This window comes from Xylaria bambusicola (genome assembly GCF_022495145.1).
Source record: "Xylaria bambusicola strain CBS 139988 unplaced genomic scaffold F5B22scaffold_79, whole genome shotgun sequence".
NCBI lineage: Eukaryota > Fungi > Ascomycota > Sordariomycetes > Xylariales > Xylariaceae > Xylaria > Xylaria bambusicola.
The window spans coordinates 132,549-154,567 of NW_025953632.1; the positions used below are offsets into that span (position 1 = coordinate 132,549).

General features: G+C 48.4%; 9 protein-coding genes across 9 annotated transcripts; 4 read left to right on the forward strand and 5 right to left on the reverse strand.

Moving 5' to 3' along the window:
• Positions 1 to 3: 3 nt before the first annotated feature.
• F5B22DRAFT_538772 (uncharacterized protein) lies at positions 4 to 1,158 on the forward strand. The gene has a single exon (XM_047972813.1). The coding sequence runs from the start codon at positions 250 to 252 to the stop codon at positions 847 to 849; it is 600 nt and encodes a 199-aa protein (XP_047825371.1). The 5' UTR covers positions 4 to 249; the 3' UTR covers positions 850 to 1,158.
• On the forward strand, positions 1,127 to 3,455 carry F5B22DRAFT_629053 (amidohydrolase family-domain-containing protein). Its single transcript, XM_047976454.1, has one exon. It carries the CDS (start codon positions 1,707 to 1,709, stop codon positions 3,417 to 3,419), a length of 1,713 nt encoding a protein of 570 aa, XP_047825372.1. The 5' UTR covers positions 1,127 to 1,706; the 3' UTR covers positions 3,420 to 3,455.
• A 41-nt stretch (positions 3,456 to 3,496) lies between these two features.
• On the reverse strand, positions 3,497 to 5,526 carry F5B22DRAFT_538805 (Clr5 domain-containing protein). The gene is made up of 3 exons (XM_047972814.1): positions 5,259 to 5,526; positions 5,010 to 5,196; positions 3,497 to 4,904 (listed from the first exon to the last, which is right to left on the reverse strand). Exons 1-3 carry the CDS (start codon positions 5,353 to 5,355, stop codon positions 3,614 to 3,616), a joined length of 1,575 nt encoding a protein of 524 aa, XP_047825373.1. The 5' UTR covers positions 5,356 to 5,526; the 3' UTR covers positions 3,497 to 3,613.
• A 3,171-nt stretch (positions 5,527 to 8,697) lies between these two features.
• On the reverse strand, positions 8,698 to 9,321 carry F5B22DRAFT_652051 (uncharacterized protein; the record flags this gene model as incomplete). Its single annotated transcript, XM_047979553.1, has 2 exons — positions 8,698 to 8,831; positions 8,907 to 9,321. The coding sequence occupies 2 exons, from the start codon at positions 9,319 to 9,321 to the stop codon at positions 8,698 to 8,700; spliced, it is 549 nt and encodes a 182-aa protein (XP_047825374.1).
• Positions 9,322 to 11,676: 2,355 nt separating this feature from the next.
• F5B22DRAFT_652052 (uncharacterized protein) lies at positions 11,677 to 12,377 on the reverse strand (the record flags this gene model as incomplete). The annotated part of the gene is made up of 2 exons (XM_047979554.1): positions 11,677 to 11,883; positions 12,237 to 12,377. The coding sequence occupies 2 exons, from the start codon at positions 12,375 to 12,377 to the stop codon at positions 11,677 to 11,679; spliced, it is 348 nt and encodes a 115-aa protein (XP_047825375.1).
• Positions 12,378 to 14,582: 2,205 nt separating this feature from the next.
• F5B22DRAFT_629057 (uncharacterized protein) lies at positions 14,583 to 15,737 on the reverse strand (the record flags this gene model as incomplete). Its single annotated transcript, XM_047976455.1, has 2 exons — positions 15,715 to 15,737; positions 14,583 to 15,515 (listed from the first exon to the last, which is right to left on the reverse strand). A coding segment is annotated over exon 2 (344 nt), but the record flags the coding sequence as incomplete, so codon positions are not given.
• Positions 14,787 to 16,378, forward strand: F5B22DRAFT_661837 (uncharacterized protein; the record flags this gene model as incomplete). The annotated part of the gene is made up of 3 exons (XM_047980394.1): positions 14,787 to 15,477; positions 15,532 to 15,673; positions 15,726 to 16,378. Exons 1-3 carry the CDS (start codon positions 15,385 to 15,387, stop codon positions 16,376 to 16,378), a joined length of 888 nt encoding a protein of 295 aa, XP_047825377.1. The 5' UTR covers positions 14,787 to 15,384.
• Positions 16,379 to 17,926: 1,548 nt separating this feature from the next.
• On the forward strand, positions 17,927 to 19,603 carry F5B22DRAFT_538860 (uncharacterized protein). Its single transcript, XM_047972816.1, has 3 exons — positions 17,927 to 18,237; positions 18,304 to 18,819; positions 18,950 to 19,603. Exons 2-3 carry the CDS (start codon positions 18,306 to 18,308, stop codon positions 19,258 to 19,260), a joined length of 825 nt encoding a protein of 274 aa, XP_047825378.1. The 5' UTR covers positions 17,927 to 18,237; positions 18,304 to 18,305; the 3' UTR covers positions 19,261 to 19,603.
• Positions 19,604 to 20,060: 457 nt separating this feature from the next.
• Positions 20,061 to 21,984, reverse strand: F5B22DRAFT_538852 (uncharacterized protein). Its single transcript, XM_047972815.1, has 3 exons — positions 21,631 to 21,984; positions 20,668 to 21,560; positions 20,061 to 20,604 (listed from the first exon to the last, which is right to left on the reverse strand). Exons 1-3 carry the CDS (start codon positions 21,701 to 21,703, stop codon positions 20,290 to 20,292), a joined length of 1,281 nt encoding a protein of 426 aa, XP_047825379.1. The 5' UTR covers positions 21,704 to 21,984; the 3' UTR covers positions 20,061 to 20,289.
• Between the last annotated feature and the right edge of the window lie 35 nt (positions 21,985 to 22,019).

The following is a 22,019-nucleotide window of genomic DNA, read 5'->3' on the forward strand; positions in this document are numbered from 1 at the left end:
TTTGACCACTAGAGATGATGGCCAAATCTTAAGCTATAGCTGTCCCTCTAAAAGTGGTTTTAGGTGCCTACGGTATTGCTACCCCTCCATTCCATTTCGCTGCCATCGAAGCCATTCATTGGGGTGAACTGGATATCCAGTCAATATAAATACCCACGTGCAAGGCCCCTTTCATAGCAACCCGCAGCTTCTCCTCTGTCTACCATCGACAACCAGATCATATCTCATAAGAAACCAACCACAAGAAAGATGAACCTCATCCAGAAGCTTGCATTAGTCGCGTGTCTAGCCCTCACGGGCGAGGCAAGACCCAACCCGTCTCCTTCCTCACTCTCCGGGCGCGAGGCAGCTATCATCGTCGAACCCACCATGTACCAGATATTCCCGATATCACCAACTCAATTCGCACCACCAGTGACTCAGTTAGAAGTATTGCGAGCCGGCGGCGTCTCCGTGCTAGAGAACATCGTCATCTTTGAAGGAATTCCATCCGACGCGCAAACCTGCATTCTTCGCTGGGAGCAGGCCGCCAAGCCCGAGCGGACAGAGTTTGTCGTGGCAAGAAACGGATTACTCGCTGCACAGCAGCTTTCAGGCCTTCCCGAGGGTGATATTACCTGGGCCAACATGCTGCCAATAGTAGAAGAAGCAATCGAGCAACGCAGACCGCTTCTTCATCCCGAGACAACGGGCTGGGTCGCGATTGAGACACAGCAAGTTCACATCGCGGGCTATGTAGATTGTGCCGAGACGATGATATTCAAGATCCAGGCAGATGATCGGGATACTGACGGTATTGTGTATCTGGAGCAGGATGCACACAATGGTCTTACACTGGAGATTCATTAAACTGGGCCATGCGGCGATTACCGCAGAAAACGGCCTCGTCTGTTAATTGAAAGTGTTACTTAACACCTCTTATGAGACATGATATCATAGTGTTATAATGAAGTCAGTCGTTCATGGTACATGGGACATTATATTTCGGCAGTGTAACACCATTAGAGGGCAGTATCAGATACAAGATAAACCCTATGCGCCAAGCGCTGTCTAGGGACAGCGGCTCTTAACGTCGACAAGTCTGCGATATATCTAGAAATATACTATTATAATGGGCATAGATACTATGCATAGCATGATAACCTAAGAATTAATTAATCTAAGGTAGTGAGCAACAAGTCTCCTCTTCAGAGAAACTTTTACATTCCCCTATTAGTTTGATGTAACATGAAGAGTTCCAACTTCGCGCGCTAGGCTAATTGCATCCAGACAAAACAGGATAGCCTGGGCTTGAAGCTCAGAAGCCAATCATGATAATTCATTTGCATGACCGCTCAATTAACGGCAAAGATTACTAATAGCATAATCTTCAAGGACGGAATTGCACATCATTTAGTCTAGTGTGATATCTACTGTCAAGTTAACGCGTATATGGCTGATTAAAGTGTCCTAGCTTCATAACAACCAGATTGTATAAAGACGAGTTACAGGCGACCCTTGTAGAGGTCTTTCGGCCATATAACTTGCCGAATTATTACTCCAAATACCGGCTTATTTACCGCGGCACTGTCAGTCAGCGCTGAGTGAGAACCAACCACCCCGGAAAAGCGATGCATAAGAATCTGGAGAAGTTAAGTAAGCGGCGTAGGTTAGGTCATCAACCTAATGTAGTATATATAACGTAGCTAGCTGTCGACATAGCCATTATGAGTGGTATGGGGTACACCGTACTATCATTAGACAGGATCAAAATGGCTGACCTTGTTAGTATCTCCCTCACGAAGTTCCTTTTCGTTAAAGCTCTCCTCCTGCTACTCGCATGCCATGTGAGCTCCAGCAGCTCACTGCAAGGAAACTTGATACTCAGCAATGGAAGTATTCATACTATGAGCGAAGCGGAGGAGGTGGTATCAGTTGTAGGAATCAAAGACGGTCTGATCGTCTACGTCGGAGACAGCCAAGCCGAGGCCCTCAGCAAGTTCCTCGGCGCCCCATCCATCGTGGACCTACAAGGCCGCACCGCAGTCCCCGGGCTAATTGACAGCCACAATCACATTGTTCTGCTAGGAAACAGGCCAGGATACCACACTCCATTAGAGAATGCATACTCCATCGCCGATGTGCAAAGCACATATCAGTCGCGCGGCAAGGGTGTCCCTCAAGGGAATTTTATTACCACCATCGGTGGCTTTCACCCAAACCACTTCGCAGAGCGCCGGCTCCCAACGCTCGCCGAGCTTGACGCCGCCGCACCCAATCATCCGGTTTTCATCTCCTACAGCTTCGCAGGCCCAGCGACAACAAACAGTCTCGGAAAAGCATTTTTCGAATCCCTTGCTTCGCCACCCGTAATCAGTGCAAACGGATCCATTACTTCTGGGGAGAACAATGGAAAGGCCCTCTTAGCACTCAGGAAACAGCTCACGTTCGCGGATCGCAAGCGCGGGGTCCATGATGCGATGATGTATGCGGTATCAATGGGTGTGACAACGCACCTTGACCAGGGCGCGTTTCCGAAGACGGATACCCCGTCTGACGGCGCTGCGAACGAGGACTTGTATTCCATGCATCTGCCCTGGTTATCTGTGTACGACGACGAGGAAGGGATTATTCGCCTCCGGATCAATTTTCTGCACATGGACGATAGTACCGACGTGTCTACTGTGCAGCAACGACTCTTGAATACCTTTAAATTCTTCGGTAGTGATATGGTGCGCACGGGGGGTATCGGCGAGTTCATCACTACGGATTATGCTGGCGGACAGTTCTTCACCGAGGGAGCGAGGCGCGTAGCTGAGGCGGGCTGGCGTCTTGAAGTGCATTCGCTGACTGGCACTGACTTCCAGTCGCAAATCCAGACCTTTGAGGCAATCAATGCGAACAATAGCATTGAGGATTTGAGATGGGTGGTTGCTCATGTACCTCTGATCACCCCCGAGTATCTGCAAAGGCTCAAGAAGATTGGCGGCGGGGTTAATCTCTCGGGATGGCAGTACTTGGCGGGTAATGGCCGTGCAGCTGGACCACCATTTAGAGATATCCTGGAAAGTGGGATCCCGGCTGGGATTGGGGCCGATGGGATGCAGATTGCGCCGCTTAATCCGTGGGTTCACGCGTATTATGCGACGACGGGAAAGAATGCGCTCGGCCAGGTGATCAATGCCGGTCAGCTGCTAAGTCGGCAGGAGCTGCTGCGCTTGTACACGCGCGCGAATCAGTGGTTTCTTGGGGGCCGGGATGAAGGGCTCCTTGGGTCGATTGAGGTTGGTCGGCTTGGAGATGTAGTTGTGCTGAACGAGGATTATTTCAGTGTTTCTGATGAGATGTTGAAGAAGTTGAAGTCCGTTCTCACAGTTGTTGGGGGTACTGTCGTTTATGATGAGAGTAGTTTGGCGAGCCAGGGGGTGACAAGACGCTGATTCAAGACCCCCTGACACTGCTTTACTGAGAAGTTCGGGTTGAATTGAAAATCTTCATGATCAAACTATTAGATTAGTGCTCCTCGCACCTAAGGTCCTGTGTCTTCCACCGGAGCTGTGAATTCAGATTACCAAAAACAAACATCATGGTGTATCTGCTGTAGGCATTCCTAGTATATGCAAGAGCAATGCTCCTATGGCGTGTCTCTCAACGATGGCAGCGTACTAAGTGCTGGCGATCCCACCCCAGCGTTTTCAATTCTCGGCTTCGCGTAGACCAATGGAGCATGCCGGAGGTCCTTTCCTACCCTCCAGGCTGTAATTAGGGTTGAAAGATCCATATCTAGCATCATGGCATGCACAGATGCGTCACTTCCGCCGCAATGCTTCAGCCACTTGCTAGTATGTCTTACCACTGCCTCGCAATGCGCGAGATCATAGTGGTCCTCAAGGATAAAGAGGCCTTGCAACAATGACCCAAACGCATATGCCCTTTGGAAATGAATACTGCTGGCTGTGGGAGAGGTCTGAGCTGCAACGCGATGGGTTATCCTCTCTAGTAAATCAGTTAGTCTTTGCCGAGCTTGGATCTCATCACCAACACAGTAAAAAAGAAAGATGATGAAGGTGTGTAAAAAGCTGATCGTAGCATCGGACTCGCGCCCAGTAGCAGTCTCTACTTCGTTTAGAGCCGCTAGATACCGCGATACAAGGTTTCTAGCGGGTTCGACAGGGAGGTTAAAGTACCGAAAGTAATCGAGCCAAGTAATTAGAACAACAGGGTGACTCAGACCGAGCTTCATTTCTAGGGTTTCGGCGGTCGCTAGGTACGCTGTACGGAAGGTCTGGGTCATTACACTGGGGTTGTCCCGACTCATGCGTACCAGTGCCATAATCAATCGTACTCGGAAATGCGATGAGGCTGATGCAGACTTCTGAAAGGAAGCCAAGGCATTTCGGGCTAGGAAGCAGAGGAGCTCGCGTAGCAGATGAAAGTTAGAGTCTTGAACGAGGGTGCACGCGTTGTAAATGCCGTCGCACAACACCCAGAAGGCGGTGTGATGCTTTGGATGGAGATATACGTCATTCCCGATCATGGCGTCGAACAGTTTGTTTAGACTGCGGAATGCGCCATTAATCCTGCCCCTTCCCAATTGGAGAGCTATGTCTGAGAACGCAGCCTCTGCCAAAGCGTAGCGAGTCATAGAAGCGTAGTCTTTCGACGAAGGGCCTGGGTTTGTCTTGGTGAAGGATGAGCACCAGCTTTGGAGCTTGGATACGTCTATTACGTGGTTCCGCGAAATTGAGATAGGGTCCTCTTGATCTCTAAGAATATCCGGTGCGCTGAGGTGCTGGATAGTATACTGAGGCATTGCTCTTGCCCCTTTTCGGCTTTGAACAGAGGGCGCATATGCATCTGGCTTGTTCCGAGGTCGATTCTTCCGCCAACCCCAGCGGATGAATCGCGTCTTATACATCTTGTTACTATAAAGCCAGTCAACAACGATCGCGAGGTTTGCTACCCAGTTTTTTTCATGACGGAAATAGACAGAGTATGGTATGACCTAGCAACAAGGGAAAAGGCCTTACGTAGCGTAAAAATCATGCCTTTTTGCCATGATCCCCACCACAATGTCGAGGGAGTAGCTTTGATCCATGTATAGTTCTTGGATAATTGGCTTCATTTCTTCCCATTTTTCTCGTGAATGCTGCTGCGCATGTGTGACCCGCTGTGTCACTAGATGGGCTGGGATTCCAGGTGGTTTCACGTTTATACCTAGCTTCTCGTTAATCCAAAGACGAATCAGCGTAATACTGATTTGATGGGCCAATTCTTACTTAAGACGTCTTGGGACATTGAGCTCGTATGCCTGCGATCATCCATGGTTTGGTTGTCCTGTGGAGACTCTGGTGGGAGCATACCTGCGGCTTGCATGGCGTTGCCACGAGCGACAGCAAGATAGGACAATGACGTTGATATCGTTATTCAAGGTATTAAACACGGGGTTGCAAGTGTACATTTGATGTCAGTCTGATCATTTATATGATATAACTCTTCGCTGATTGTAACACGCACGACGTGTCATCTGCTACTCGAGAGGAGTCTCTGGCTGACATACTTGACGCGCTGCTGACCAGCTGGAACCCTTGCCCCGACGGCTGACAAGGTGACTCGACAGGCGTAGAACTCTGGTTCACCCCCTGCCTACTCTCCCCGGTTCAATACCTCACATCAAGTAACCGTGCGATGTATGGAAGTTGCTGATTCCAGAGTGGTATGTTTTGTAGGTACGGTAGGTCGTCTGTGGCGGGCAGCGATGCTACAGTACTGCTGGCTGCTGGAGAGGCTGATTTCGCCCATTACCTACGGTCACTGGCTGCTGATAAGGGTCGATCTTATCGTGACACCAGTCTAACCACACTTCTCGGGTATCTGCCAAGAACCCGTCGACATCTATGACCCGTGTACTGTGTTACAAACATAGAAATTGAGAATGTGCTATGTAAGGGAACAGTTGTAGAAGACATATGTAAGATCGTATTGGAGTGGTGTATGGTGGTCTAGGGTGGTCCTAGGCTTGGCAGTGTTCTGCGACAGGACAGTGACACATCATAGCCTTGAACGGCACATTCTACTTGCACAATCATCCACTCAACGGTAGTCAGTGTCGGGGTCTCGAGTGCATGGCAGAACATAGAGGAAACCCGCCGAAGGCCGCTGTTAGAGATTACAAAAGTGAAATCAATTTTTTCAATACCGCTATTGTAAGCTGTGAACTGTAGTTGTCGCATCTCCTAAGTGGAATACAATTCCCGCTAGTACCACTCATCGTCCTTCATACCTACCCAGTGTCTGCCGTAACCCCGCTGATTGTGATTATACCATACTACCCTTATAGCAATGGGGCGTAACGAGAACCTAAAAGGGTTGTGCTTGAGACTCGGGCTGGGAACATTTCCCTTGTAGGTATCGAATCACTTGCAGGTCTCCCTCGTTCGTTGGCGAGTTAACCTAGATCCATGGCGAGTACCTTAACCCTCACCACCAACGCGCCTAAAGCCCAGCATACAAAGAGGGACTTGGGGTCGAGCGTGTAGTTCCAATCTTCGGACCAGTAGGTGTTGGCGACTGAGATATACAGAGCCCAGAGGGTGAACCAGAGCAGACTTCGTGGATGAAAGAAGTAAAAAAGGAATTTATCTTTAGTACTGAGTCCGGCCGGTTCTTGCGGCGTGCCGAAGGGTAGGTTGAGTCTGGCAGATACTTGCCGTTCGCCAAGTTCCACAGTTGCCCTCATTGGGAGTAGGATCAGAAGGATTTCGATGAAAGGGAGCATTGTGCTTGCAATCAACTTCACTAGTTAGCCAACCCCGCAGCCTTCAGATGTAGAACACTTACTATATTGCTATTTACTCTTGGGAATTTGAATGTTGACTAGACGTATTGTACATTTCCTTCTAGGTTATTTAGATGTTGATTTTATGTACTTCGATAATGGACTTCTACGACACGACGAAGAACGGCGTTGTCGAGCTTGATATTCGATGAAACGAAATTTATTCAGGGTATGGAATAGTATTATTACATGGGAAAGCGCATATGTGGTAAGTGACTATACATAGATCTGTCTAAAATAACTATGGGAAGGGCTTCCAACCTGCAGTCTATGCCTTCCCTTGTTGTACAGGGTAATTAAAGGAAGAGCTTGGAGGGTATGATAATGCAATAATAGGCGGCATGATATACTTGATGGTTACGAGTATGGTTATAACATCCGAGGGAAATTACTTGTCATATTCAAGGTTGAACTGGTTTCGCCTCTTCATCACAACGAATTGTAGCGCATTAAGACCATCTGTGTAATAATTTTCTCCGGGCGAGCCAGGACATGTTGTAGAGATCGTGGCCGACGATCTTGAAGATCCCCCGTGTCTTCTGCTTCGTCTAGACCACGCCTGAGGCCGAGCCAACTTCGGAGTCATTGTGAAAGTTTCGGCGGATGGTTTTCAGCAGAGCTGTATTTCTGATATTAACGTTGCCGACTGACAATTTGCTCGGCGTGAGTTTGTCCGCTTCTGCCAATGACTTCAAACAACTCCCGTTTCCCGGCGTGTTATACTCAGCGCACTCTATGTGCGCTGCAGGCATTGTCAGGGTGGCTGCAGGCGATGAGCATATGAGGCTCTTGGATGTTGTATTGTAAAGAAGTCTAATTCCCAAGGGTCTTATTGGCTCGTTATCCCATTGATACCATCTGGGACTTTTGAAAAGGTCGTGTTTAATGAGGCCGCCTGGGGCGGTTTCCACTTCACTTCTAACCTCCTCTTCACGATTTGAAGAATGTGGATGTGTCCTTCCGCGTAAGCGGATGGAAAAGTCAATTGTGCTTTCTTCGATGCACAATAAGATCAGCAAGCAGTACTTTGGATACCAAAAACAGCCCGCGCTAGTCATGATGCGATAAGCACTCAAGCACTCAGGCATATTCCCCGACGCTAAGTATGCACTTCCACTCAACTGCATCTTTGACTGCATCCTTGCCTTGCCGACCTGTGCATGATTGGGAAGAGTAAGGTAAGATGATATTCTGCCCGCTAGGTCTCGCCCTTTTCTTGATCTAATCCTTTTCCTCGGAAGCTCTTGAAAGCTATGTCTCACAAGCCCATATTCTTCTGCATCCTCCTTGTCGTGTCCGCCATCATCATTGTGGTCTGGCGGGGTGACAAGATACGCGATCAATGAGCTGCAGAATCAAGTTTGTGGAAAGGCTGGGTCACGTAACTCTCTTCCTCCTCCCCGCGGCGTCTTTCCAAAGGAGGAGGTAGCCTATATCGGTGACACTATTGCGCGGAACTCAAATAGTCCAGTTGCCAAATAGTCTCAGGAAATGGAGACATATTCATCCCAGCTATCGCAAATTCCGAAATACAGTGACCTCTGAGATCAGTCTAGCTATGGGCAAGGCTGTTGAGCAGTTTCGGCGTCTTGAATTGGAATAGGTGGAAGCTGATGAACTTGATACATGTATGATGGATCTCGTTCTTCGGCGCCAGGTCGTTGAAGCGAGGAAGAATGATAGTGTGTGATCCAGAGCCATTTTGCTGTTATTGCCCAGCTTTTACTTTTAACTAACCTCTTCGTCTATAGAGCCCCTATCTGACCTAACAAAAGATCACAGTATGCTGGACGAGATGTTTGTCATGCATTACTGAAATCCTAAATGCCGTGACTCCGATAAAATCAATAGCTACGAGAGGCCTGATAATTGATGATCTCTCAGGCTTGTGAGCTTTCAGAAGCGACGGCACCACCAACTGGCTCCCCTAGGGCCGCAAGGAGACTGGCATCGTCCTCGGCGTCACTGTCATCTTCCCCGTCATCATCGTCGCGATCCTGTAAATCAACAACCACTGTTTCGGAAATTAGCGACACATGTCCTCAATCCTTAATTAACCTGTGCACCGCACGCTTGCAACAGAACTTACTAATAGCGCCACCCTGTAGCTTATCCATCTGAAAGCCAGCGTGCAGAGAGCTTCCGACATCAAAAATACACCGACCATAATCTAAGCCTAGGTCACCGTTGTCCTTGAGGCGCAAGCACACCTGGCGGAAATGCTCGTGGTGACGGTCCAGGTCCTCGTCGAAGATGAGCACGACGTTTTGGTATTGGTGGCAGAATGTAGCACAGTCTGATCCTAGCGCCGCGGCTAATTTTGTCGGGTCTTGAACTGTTGTTACCAGTCGGGTGAAGATGCTGGCGCGGAGAAGCCCTGCGCTGTTCGGCCCAGCATAGATTGAGACATTCGGTGGCAGGCTCACTTCACGCTCCGTCGTCGGCCCATCGGTAAGCTGTTCCGGATCAGAAGCCTTAGACAAGCTATGCTTTTGTGTGGTCATTGTATTATTAATTGTGTAATTTGGACCTGGCAGATTGCGGCCAAAATGTAGTGTGAGGAGGATAACCAAAAAAATTGACGCCTACAGAAGTACCTATTGTTGCTTCAGTGTGGGGTCCTTGAAGCCCACATGGCAAGCCATGATAGCTTATCTAGCGGTCGAGTGCAACGCCTCCAAGTATTGCTATTTCGTTGGAGATGTCTCAACTAATAACCACAGTGCGTTCTTCCCTCTTTATGAGGAAATAGGGTAGAATGGTTACCAGATCCATATAATCTAATAGCTCACCAGCAGCGTCCGTGAAGGCCACACAAACGTTGGCGTCGCCTCGTAAAGAAAACTTTGTCACGCTAACCCTCTCATAAAGACCCCCATGATCTTCTAGAATTAGCAAGTTGATGCCGAAGAAAATCTAGGCGGGACCAACGTCACTTATGTATTCGGGATCCAACTTAATACCGATTTTCCCTGAGCAGCCAAGGGTGTCACGGTCATAATAAACGTACGTGAGCATATAAAAGTTTGATGCAAGTCTCAGTGATGCATGGTAACCAGCAGGAATGAGATCGAAATACTCTGACTTTAAAACCCCCAATGTAAGGTAACGAACGCAGGTACGATGGTTCTTCTGCTGGGTCGTCCAATCGTTGTATACCAACGACAAATAAATGACTTTAGTTTTGAAGTGCAGATACCGTAGACGGCTATCGTTCTCTTCGCGCAATGACCTCTGGTCTCCCAACACACGCTCAATATCTTGGGGTTCCAAAAGGGTTCTTGGTAGTGCCCAAGATAGAGGCTCTTAGACACAATACGTGTAGCTTCCGCGGAAACTGCTCTGTACCAGGCTAGGAACGACCAGCTGGGGAAATTGATATTATTTATTGTCGTCGAGGCTTCTTGCCGCCATCCCAGCTCGAATATATAACTAGGTAGTTGGATCGAAACGGGATATCTGAGTCACCAAATGGAGAATACGGGCTTTTCCACACCTCCAAAGTAATTCAATATGTCTCTACAGGCATCCAATGCATCCGATGAGTATGTAAAGTTTCGGTCACTATACTCTGGTATCCAATCTGAAGCCGGCCTCAAGTTTTACTTCGAGATCAAAGGTCTTTGTGTTATCATTCTCAGCCATTGGAATTATCCCCTTGAGTGGAAGTAGCGACTTCGAAGTGATTTGGTCCAGAGGATGTTGTTTCTATTCCATGCAACGCATCCGATGGCCCAAATATGAGACTCCGTAGTCCGTAAAAATAATACGGCCGGGTGCAAAAAAGCCCTACTGGACTGTCCAGCCGCGAGTAAACCACAGTGAGGCTTTCACCATATGCGAGATATCGGGGAAGCTTTGGACGAAGCAAGCGTGTTTGAATGTCTCCTGCAGCTGCTAGTAGCGGGGGGCAGTACTGATACCAGGAAGGCCATATTTTCCGGGATTCACTAGCGGCATTGATAAGAGTAATGGCCGCATTACAATATATGAGGTTCATTTGCGAAATCTGTTCATGTTTATCGGCAGCATTGTCCTGGCCGATGCACTAAGGCGGTATTTATATGAAGAACAGTCCGGGCATGGGGATATGTGAAAAGGGATAAAAGAAACATGCATATTGATCAACCCATAAGAGAAATAGATGGCGTTGTACTACTACACGGACTGCGGCCTTCTTTGCAATAATGCCAGCACCGCTTCAAAAAGTTGATGTCAACCGCATTAGCCTGAATGTGTCGAACTCCAAAATCGAACTCCTCATGAGTTAGTCCTATAAAGGGACTCTCTTTTTGTGCATCTATGCCTAGAAGGATGCTGTCGCGCAGATCAGAATGATCGAACTCCATATCGGAAAACATTACCTTAGCCGAGTAGGTTTGAAGTGAGCAGGCTATTTCGTCAAGTGAAATGGGCTTGATTGTTGTAAGCACCCGACATATACGACATTTTGAATACAATAGCTCGTCGTGGTTCTCTATTCATACCATGACGGGTGCCTCTTGAGGCTATCCTATTGTTATCTCTTCCAAGGGGACATCAAGACAGCGGTTGCAGATATCCAGTGCCAAACCATACCATGACGGGCTATGCTAGACTACCAATATTGTCGTACGCCGTTTTGTCGCCGCTCTGATGTGTCGCAGTATCGCCAAATGCTCGATCTCCATCTTCCTTTTGTCTCATAGTTCTAAGCGCCTGAGCGCCTGAAATGGGTCGCGCTGAAAAAGGGCACAGTGTCCATCACCCACTAAAGATGAGGGTGCGCTGAGGACTATTTCTCCGCCGGTGTAGTAGTCGTCTTGATTTTCCGTAGCACTCGAAATCTTAAGTGGTAAGTCGGCGGCTACGGTAATCGATCACGACCAGCGGTCGATCACATTTGTATCTTCTGGGCTCGTGGGGATGCTTGGACCGGCAATGGGATAGCGGCCCGTGATATCAGAGGTGTTGGCGAGAAATACGTCAAACTCAGCTTTGGCTTCATGCCATGGTCCCTCGTTGCCTCTGGCCTGGAGGAACTGAAGTGTGACCTCAGATCCTCGCACGTAGCCACCAGTATATTGCTGATATCAGCCGTGACTGCTGAATTGCGAACAAGCGTCCGTGTCCTTGGCATAGCCTTCTTCATTTTTTATGCAATACCTTGAATGTATTGCCGGTATTGCTTCTTGTGACGATGGAGGGAGGCAAGTATGCTTTCAAGGCAACCGTAACAACAATAACTTCTACCTCTCTGATTTCCTCTGGGCCATAATAATAGTACCGAATAATATACCTCATGGCCATATACCTAAGTTTTACCATCTTTTCAGAGAATTACGATATTCCACACGCATAAAATCTATAACTGGTGTTACAAACGCCCTTCACCCAACATAGCTTTATTCAACGACTGTCCTGCAACATGTCACGTCACCTTGGAGGCCTTACTAATCTGACCAGCATGTTGTCGTGTCGTGTTAGAAATTGCAGCTACTTCTGCTATCGGGTCCATGATCTGGCCTGAAATCTGATATGAACCAGTCCTCACGAGTTTGACGACATAATTGTTGCCCATTGTGGTGAGGCTGATGAATCAGTAGGAAATTTTCGTTCCCGAGACACATGACAATCCCAAATAATATTGTTGCGGGATCACGCGGAGAGCAAACAGTTACTCGACCCGCCGACAGAGACACGCGGCTAGGTACCCACGACCCTCGCCATCTACCCGTAAGCAAACTGTACTACCTATGCGACGTCCAATATGGTATCATTTACGGGTACTCTATCATCCATTACGCGGCAGCATTCACATGCATGTTTCATGCCTATGTGAGCGAATGTTGGTGTATCACACCCAGGTATAGGAGATTACCAGGCAAGCTACTGTCTAAGGGATAGCTCTTGTCTCCCTTCCTCAGCCTCGCTCAATTGATCTAGCAGCTCGATTTCCCACACCTCGCTGTTTGGCACGCTCGTCAATCTCTACCGAATCGAGGCTAGAAGAGACAAGCTGAGCTGGATGGACATGATTATACGCTTTTCTAATAGCACATTATTTTTATTTGATTGTGAAGAGCAAGGATCAGAAACTTTGCTGAGTCTTACACTTTGAATCTTGAGTTTCCGAATTCACGCTCTTTTTTCCCGAGGCGGTGAGAGAGCTAAATGTACTACCGTAGCCTTTAGCCCGGCTTCTACGTGACTGAGGTCTATGCGGCCGCCACTGAGGAAAGGACCTCCCAATGTTTTCCGTACATAATTGTTGTGCTGATGAGATGAATGTACCTATCAATACAAGTCTTCAGCGTGAAGCACATGGCTCTATGCAGCTCGATATTAGTGAAGGTGCATTGGACGCTGTCTTGGGACCACTGTCATGGGGCTACGATCCGATTTACCAAAATATAGAGCCAAGATCCCATTAGTATTACAATAACACCAGGAAGATTATAGCTAGTCAATACTTGAGTTCTAGCAGGTATATTTAGCAGCAATCAAGAGTTGCCCCTTGTCTCCCTCTCTGTCTTGTTGTGTGGGGGTGGGTAGCTAAAACAGTATGTAATGGAAATGAAGATACGTGAGGAAACTGACTTTAGCCTCCAATGAGATTGGCTTCCCGTTGCAGTGGAGCAGATATTAAACAGGCCAAGAGAGGGGAAGCATTATAGTTATTACGTTATGAATATAGTGATTACAAGATTGTTGAGGAACGAATTGTACCGGTGGGAGGAAAAGGGATAGAAAAGTCCCCTGGAACAAGCCTCAACGATGCTGAAGCAAGGGTACAGCGATTGACTTTTCTATCTTTGGCTAGAAAGAACCCAGGAAATAAATAATCCTGGCCCTCCCATGCCTTTGCCAGGGCAAACAAACAGTGGTCATGCCGGTAGCGTTAGCTTAACCGCATGTAGTGGCAGTGGGTAATTCTCTTATGAGATCTATTTGGGTCACTAGGGTCTAATTGCTTCTTTCCTTGCTGATCTACTTTGGAAACGCGAATTCCAGTGAATCAGACACTCAGAATTCCAAAAACCAATATCTGTGTTGTTATTATGGTCATTGAGGCGTTCAATAGGATAGACTAATAGAACCTGCTGGGACTTTGATTCTAAGAATAATTCTTCCTATCTTCCCCATGAGTTATATAGATTTTCAATTAGCACAGCTCAGCAAGGGGAAATTTCCTTGGCGAATCTCCTCGGGACCGGTAGCCGGCACCGGTAATAACCTCGCAGCGCTTAAGTCCACACATATAGAATGTTGTGTCACGATTTTAAGGCTGCAATAAAGAAACTCCTTGTTCATGGCCTAAGTCTCGGCTTGAAGTCTTCAAGCCACCATGCACATCTTCTATCTAGATGAGTCCTGTATCTCCGTTATTCTTCAGTGAATGATCAAGCTTAGAAAGTCAGTGACATGACCGAGCTCCAATGATCACACAAACCGAATATAAATTATATGAGCAGTGTTATGATAATTCTAAGGAAGTTAACACGCGCAGATCAGGAGATGCTTCGGTACCGAAACGTATCGCGTCTAGTGATAATCCCGAAGCCCCGCCAGACAAACAGGCTGAATTTTCTCTCAACTGTTATTGTATGTGAGGCTGACCCTCACTTAACATCATATTGAGTATCAAGTGTCAAGTACTCCCTCCAGTCAGGGATCACTGATGGCGTATTCGAGTCTCTAAGCAAACTTCACTTGACACTTTTGGTGGGCGCACGGGTTTCATAGCTGATCATTGCTGGATTAGCTATAACTGACAATGACTATCGGGTACTACTATGCCCAGCAGGATATTTTGGTTGACGGGATTGAAGCTTGTGGTAGCGATATACAAGTATAGCATTCTCCTTGCATTCTTGATGCCTCAAATAAGCCGCATAGTTCCCGTCTTCTGCCTTCTTTCGTTTCAAATAGTTTAGTGCATCCCTTCGCAGCCGGGATGCCACCCCTGTCTCCATTGCGCAACACTAGCCCATAGCAAGAGCCCAAATGGCTAGAAGCAGCGTGAGTGTCATCACCCAGGTACTAACTAACAAGATTTGAACGTATGATATTGCATTTGCCGTATGGATATATTTGCTGCTCTATTCCCATAGCGAATCCCACTTCGGCGCTAATATCTCGCACAGGGAAGTATGAGACTGAGGGTTTGCTTAACTTCACTGTTGCTTGCCTTAGCCTAACGGGTATATCCGCAAGAACAAAACAGGGTGTAACGGGTGTTCCCCTGTCTGTAAAGTATTGTCCGGTAGTGATTAGGATCCCCTGCTCGTGAGACGAGAAGCAAGGTACGTCTAGGTAAGGGTCAGTTGATGAAGCCTTGTGCAACCGTCCACCAGACGCCACCGACAACTGGGAGAGCAACCACAACATCAACAATCATACTAGCTATCCTCCAAATAAATTGAGCAGCCAACTGATTGCTCTAGTTCTTGATATAAAGTGCGTCGGCTTCCTAAGTATAATCTTGAACCTATCGCTCTCACTCTCTCCAGCTACTTTCAAATTTCCTGAGAATTGGTCTAAACCTATCACTTTACTCTGCAACAACATCATACAGCAAATTTCAGATGACGATCTCCCACATCCAAGAATCCGACATGGACACTGTCACCGTCCAACCGGGATCACAAACGAAATACTATTTCATACCTATTTATGGCGTGAGTCGCGGCGTATGGCTTTGGGGTTACATGGCTAACTAGAATAACTATCAGTTGCAGCTAGGCACCAACTTCAGGGATGTATGGTGCCATTTGAAGAGGGTGGTCAAAAGACTGGAGCATATTGAGATTCGTCCAAATTCGACCGCAGGGTGGATTCTTGTCCATAAGTATAACAACTTCGAAAAAGTGATTCGTATGATCAGTGTTATTCCTTCGTATTGAACATATACTGACATTTCTTTCAGACACCCTAAGAGAACCAGTCCTTGTGGAAGCGACCAAGCGAGCCAGCCTGATTGTACCCTCTCTTATGAACGTTCACTTCAAAACATCCATCCAAAGGCCGGCTAACTGTAGCGATCATGTCTCAAGAATTATAAACGATGCATCACGGTTTCCTGATCGAGCTTCCAGTGGTAGTTCAGTTCCCGTGAAGCCAAAGTCTCCACCTATCTACACGGAGGCGACTGATAGGCGATACGAAATAGTAATCGCACACGGAACCTACAAGCCTCCTCCCAAACCGGAAGACTCGGGGCCCAAATGCAAGGCTAGGTCGAAGCCCAGGCCAGCGAAATCTGGTCGTTTCAAGGGCAGAAAGATGCGACGACGGTGGAGCATTCGCTCTAGCACTTCTAGGGGAAGCTACGAAAGCTGGCCCTTCGTGCCAGCTACGCCACCTCCATGCGGCTATGAGCCTCCCTATTACGAGGCCGTGTACCCATATACGACGGCATACATCCCCCTCTACATCCCGAACCAAGCTCCCCAGTGGTACGGCGAGGCACAGGAAAACTACGCCATCTGGGGCTCCAAGTATCCAGTTCAGCCACAGAGATCATGGGGAGGCTGGAATACAGAGCAGAACGCAGTTTACGGACAGATGACCTGGTATTGAAAGTGAGCACTCCGGAAGGGCTTCCATGAGCTGGGGGTGAGAAACGTTGCGGTTTTGTTGGCGTTCAACTGGGAGAGGCGTTTAATCTGTAATCATAATTTGTTTTCTTCTGCAAATGCGTTGAGTTATAGTATTACCGTGGTCTACCCTCTCAGCCTCGAGCTGGAGGGAGACAGGAAAGAAAATCATAAAGAATAAAACGGGTTAGGGAAAAAATAAAAAAGGGGAAAAGGGGAAAGAAAGAAGTAACATTCCATAGCAACAAATAGCCGTCAGAAGAATTGCTATATGAATCGCCAACCTATGCATCTTTTCGACCGTGCTGATGCCTGAGGCATTAATTAATGTATTAAAGTGAATGAAACATGCCCTATGGCAACATTCCGAACCTCACAATCTCAGCAATCTACTATAGAATTGAGATAGAAAAAAGCTCAAAGATTTGAACTCACATACAAAGCATGCGATCTAAAACTTTGTATGTTTTATGATGTTGAAATTGATCTGCTACTACCTACCCAGGCACATACGGTACTTGATAGGTAGGTACCTAATGTACAGTATATGGTAGAAGGGTTGGGCGTCAACGGGTCCACTCACAGCGCTTGCTGGCGGTTTGTTCAGTTGGGTCAAACCACCAAAGCTCGCACGAGCATATGCCACGTCTTCTAACAGGTCCACCAGATTCTCACCGCCTGCCCGGCTCGGTCCCATTGCCTGCCTGGCAATGCCTAGCGAGAGTACGAGCATGTAAGTACTTAGGTATATAAATGTGCATATGTACCTCCATAGGTAGGTATGTGCCTAATGTACTAGGTATGTAGGTAGGTACCTAACCCAGCAAGTACCAGAGTGCCGGGTGCTGGCATGTTGAATACCTGCTGAAGCGCCTGTTGTAGGTGTCTATCGAGGTACCTCGCAGGCTCGCCTAGCCGCCGTGGGTACTTGGCTGGATACCTGAGGCCGTGGTGATTCGCTAGCGCGTCTCTTCCCCACGTGCCCCTCTCATTTTAACCACTACCCAAGCCAAGTCGCAAGTGCCTGTCCGGCGTCATCACACACCCTCGACTTGACCCGAACCTCGACCCCTCCGTGCCGTTTTCTTTCACGATACTATCTTGATGTTCACCCTCATGCTCCTCCGAGACTGCACTGACTCTGAAGTGACTAAGTAGCATCGTGAATCTCTTGCCATCCTGATTATTGCTCACATCGACGAAATAGCCAGTGTCCATTGCATATTCTGATCTTCTCTTTCTGTCTTCCCCCCTTTCATGATATTCCACACATATTAAGGCCCTCACATCTTCCCGCCACCCCGTTCACAGGCTTCCAAGTTTACCTAAACTTCAAAGTATATTGGCCTGCCCTCGAGACTTACCCCCACAACGCTCCCCGGACTGTCCTTTCGTGGGCCTTAGTGTTATTGCCCAACGAGAACCGGTGTGTCCGTGCAGCAACTTAGGCTTGGTCTTCTGCCTCCTGCCTCCTGCCTCTTGCCTTGTACCTAGGATTCGTTGGACTTGCCTACCCCGTCAACGTCGAGTCACCGAGGGGCTGCAATACCTTATTCCCTACTTCCTTCCTCGCATTTCCCTCGTCGCCCCTTGACCAGGTGATTTGAATGTCTCTTCTGCCTATTCTCGCTGCTGTAATCTCACTGCTCAAGTACATAGCATAATCAATATAAGAGATAGTATTATCAGAGCTTCTCACTCTTGCTACCGCGACTCTCATCTACGTTTCTCCTTGTCTACCCCCATCCACCCGCACTTCCACCGGTGCAGACATACACCTATCGCAGGTTACTGAAGACACTTTGAGAATATCATCACCTCGGGATACTCAGGCTTGACTCAGTGAGTGGGCGATTGTGTCCTTCCCGTTATCCTCCGAGCTGTCACTGATCCCCGAAATACCTTTAGGCATGGCATTCACACAGCCCGATATCCAAGCTGGCGACGAGCTCGCCTCGCTTTTCTCTCGCAACATGACATTCCAACAACCCCAGCCAGTACAAGAAGCTCCTCAAGAACAACATCCGCCGGAGCCGGAGCCAATCAAGTACTCCATCTCACAACATTACCATCACTCAACCCATATAGTTCAACAAGAAGAACCCATCTCAGAACCATTACGGCCGTCTTCAGTGCCTCCGCAAATACTGCCCACTGCGGAACAAATCTTAAGTCGCCGTGGAATCGACCCGTCCTGGTTATCCCCGCAACAACTCGAACTGTTCAAGACAGCCGATACCCCTCAGCAGCTGCGTCTGATCCAGCTTTGGCAGATATGTCCCCCTTCGAATATGACAACCAACCCAACTGTCGCCTGGATAAATACAACAAATACATCTGTCGAACAAGAAGAGATGATCGCACGGCTGCACTATGAGCAGAAGCAAGCAGATGAAGCTGCTCGAAGAGACTCACTAATGAGCTGTAAGCATCTGATCTTTTGATATCCCGTCCGAACCCTATTTCTCTTGTGCCGGTGCATGTACCCGGACTCTAGAAATGACATGCGTCTTGACTGGTAGACCAATACGCAACTAACACGCCGATTCCACAGTGGACGGCACACCGCTAACACCAGTTCAAACGACTGACGGGCACTGGGTGGGCACGGCCTATGTCGAACCATACATGATGTCGGGATACGAGATGATGGCCCGGCGCGAGTATGAGGAATCAGTCAAGCGACAGCTCCAAGAAGACATGTCAGGGCCGAAGGAGGTCTACAATTCCTTTGGCGCCGCTGTCGGTGACGGCCACTATCGTCTAGCTACGGACCCCGTCTACGCCAACAATTGGGCCCACCAGCAGCAGGCCATGGAGAACCAATACGGTGCGTTCCAGCAGATGGGAGATATGGAGTTTTGAGAAGTGACGCTGTATATTGCTTGCTCTTACTCATGTCATAACCACCCCTACGGTATAGCAATTGGTCGCGGGGTGAGTGAAATCACCAGTGGCATGTTGTTTAGATTCTATTAGGGCGGACTAGCGAAGGTTAGTTAGATAATTAGCCTCTACTTAGTTCAGACTCTGGTGTACTGTACGTGGCAGACGGGAGAGGAGTTAAGTACTTACTTACTACCACTGGTTGAGAATTATGTTCGCATCATCGTTCGGCGAAGGAGGATCGGGAATAGGATGGTTGGCTCTGCGTATGCTACGGACTACCTACTGTACTTGAATTTGACATTCTAGGATGGCGTTGAGGGATATTTAGTTGTGGCATCTTTTCTTTATGCTTACCTAGTTGTTGCTCTCTTGCTCTACTTATTGTTTTACTATCATACTCACACATTTCCCTTTTAACTTTCATCCCCTTCCTAGCTTACCCGGCTACCTAACTATCTGGCTACTGTTATAGGTTGACCGCCCAGTGGATTGAGTATGAGTAAGTTACTTCGGCACTGGGATGGCTCTAGGTCTTCGCTGAATTGATGAGGTATGTATGTTGAAAATGTAGATTCTTGTACACTCTCTCCTCTGTCACCTAGTCCATAAGTTCGATGTATACCTCAATCATTATCTTATTATTCTATCCCGTACTACTCACCCCAACTCCGGCTGCTGCTATATTTAGTCTTGCTATCGCGGTTCCTTCTGACACTAACTTGTCCAAGTCGAAATAGACTTGCGACACACTGTCACTCGGAAGAATGAATTCGTGAGGAACGATGTTTGGAAGCTAAGATTTGAATGCGATAAGACAGAATTTGCTCTTGAAACTAATATATGTATATATATATGGAAATATTGATAATAAGCCATGTAATGAGTCATACCCGTATAGCGAGACCACCCCTTATGGTGCGTCGCATGTATGTGATATTTCGTCAACTGAGTAGGCTTCTACTTGTTTCCCTCCACGGCTATATATGTAACATACTCATAACTGGACTAGCGCTTCTTGTTGTTTCTCTTCTTGGCCTTGCCGCTCTGTGCCTGGCTGCCCGTGGCCTTGGGCTTAGGCAGGTCCTCAACGCTCTTCTCGAGAAGCTCGAAATCATCTGCAGAGTCCGTTGAAGGGGTCCTTTGAGCCGCGTCCTCAGAGTCGCCATCCTCATCGACACCATTGTCAACAATCTCAATCTCGGTTTCTTCGGTTGAAGTGGCGGACTGGCCGACGGCTCGGCCGACGGTGAGACCGTAGAACCATCCTGGAAACTTGAAAAGTGCCGTGTCCTTGATAGTAGGCGGGGGAAATTCAGCGGGCTAGTAATTGCTCAGTTAGAGTGTTCTACAAACGAGGTAAAATTCATCTGATGCAGAACTTACGTCAAGCAAGAACTCGTGAACGTTTCCATCGGCATCTTCCTGCTCGAGGTAGACGTCGCCGAGAGAGTCGACGACAAGAATTTTGCCGTTCTCAGCTACGACGCGTTTCTTGGCGCCTGTAGGGCCCGAACCAGAAGGAGCTTGCGGTACGGGTGTGGCGCTACCGCTAGCTTGCTGGCTGCTGCGTCCCTTCGCACGGCTGGGTCGCTTGCCTTCCTTAGCGGACTCCTTACGGGTCTCCTTCTCTTGCCAACGTCTCTGTTTGCGGTTCATGGCGATTGGGGGCTGATTTTCGTCACCCGTCTGCGGCGGCGGAGTTCCAGCATCGGGAGCGTCTACGCCGGGAATGGCGAAGTTATCGCCCCAGGCCGCATTCCGGGCGAACTTGATGTAGCGGTCAACGAATTCGCGTTGACGCCTCCAACTCATGTACAGGGCGAGGTAGTGGAAGCCACCACCACCAACGAGCAGAACGCCAAACAACACCGTGCCAAGACCCGGCCTGTACCGGCTGTAGTAGTATTCGGTGCCCTTCCACGTAGGGAACCCGTTCTTCAGGAAGTGGTCGTATCGGTCGCGGCCGGGGCCACGCAGAACGTTGGTGACGATACCCAGCCGAGCCTGGCGCTCCCCGGCCTTCTTAACGGCAGCCTTGATCTGCGACTGGCTGGGCGCTTTGGTGACCTTCACACCCTTGGCCTTATTCTTCTTGGTACGCTCGGCCATAATCTGCTGCCTTACCTTGTCAGGGTGCAGGGCCCTCGACTTGCGCTTGTAGGCTTTGTTGATGTCGTCCTGGCTCGCGGACGGCGTAATGCCTAGGAAATCGTAGAAGGTCACGTCGGGACCCTCGTGCGTGGCTAGTTCATCGCGGACACGGAAGATTTCACGGTCTGCAGCAATGGCGCAAGCCTGGTTAGAAGGTTTACATCGACGGGAAGAGACGAATGCCATCAGTCATACCTTCTTTGGACCACGCGGCAGTGAGGGGAGTTAATACGGCCACGAGGCCGAGGGCCAACGTGGAAAACTTCATGGTGATGGCTCGCGCGTCGGCTCAGCCGTCGCCACTGAATTACTCGGTCGCCGTAGTGTAGGTTCAAGTAAGATAAAAGAAATGCAGATGAAGAACACTCCTTAGGCCTGCATTATCCGACGCAAGACCCAAAGCTCTGTACTATACTTGGACAATGACTTGGAAGTAGATCCTCGATTCACTGCGACCCATTGGAAACGAAAGTGGTCTTGTTGGCCTCTTACTTTTTTTTTATTATCTTTCTTCTTTCGGCCAAGCCAAGACCCAGGTACCTAGGCAAGGGAGAGGTGTCGAGATCCGCCTTCTGATAAGGCGC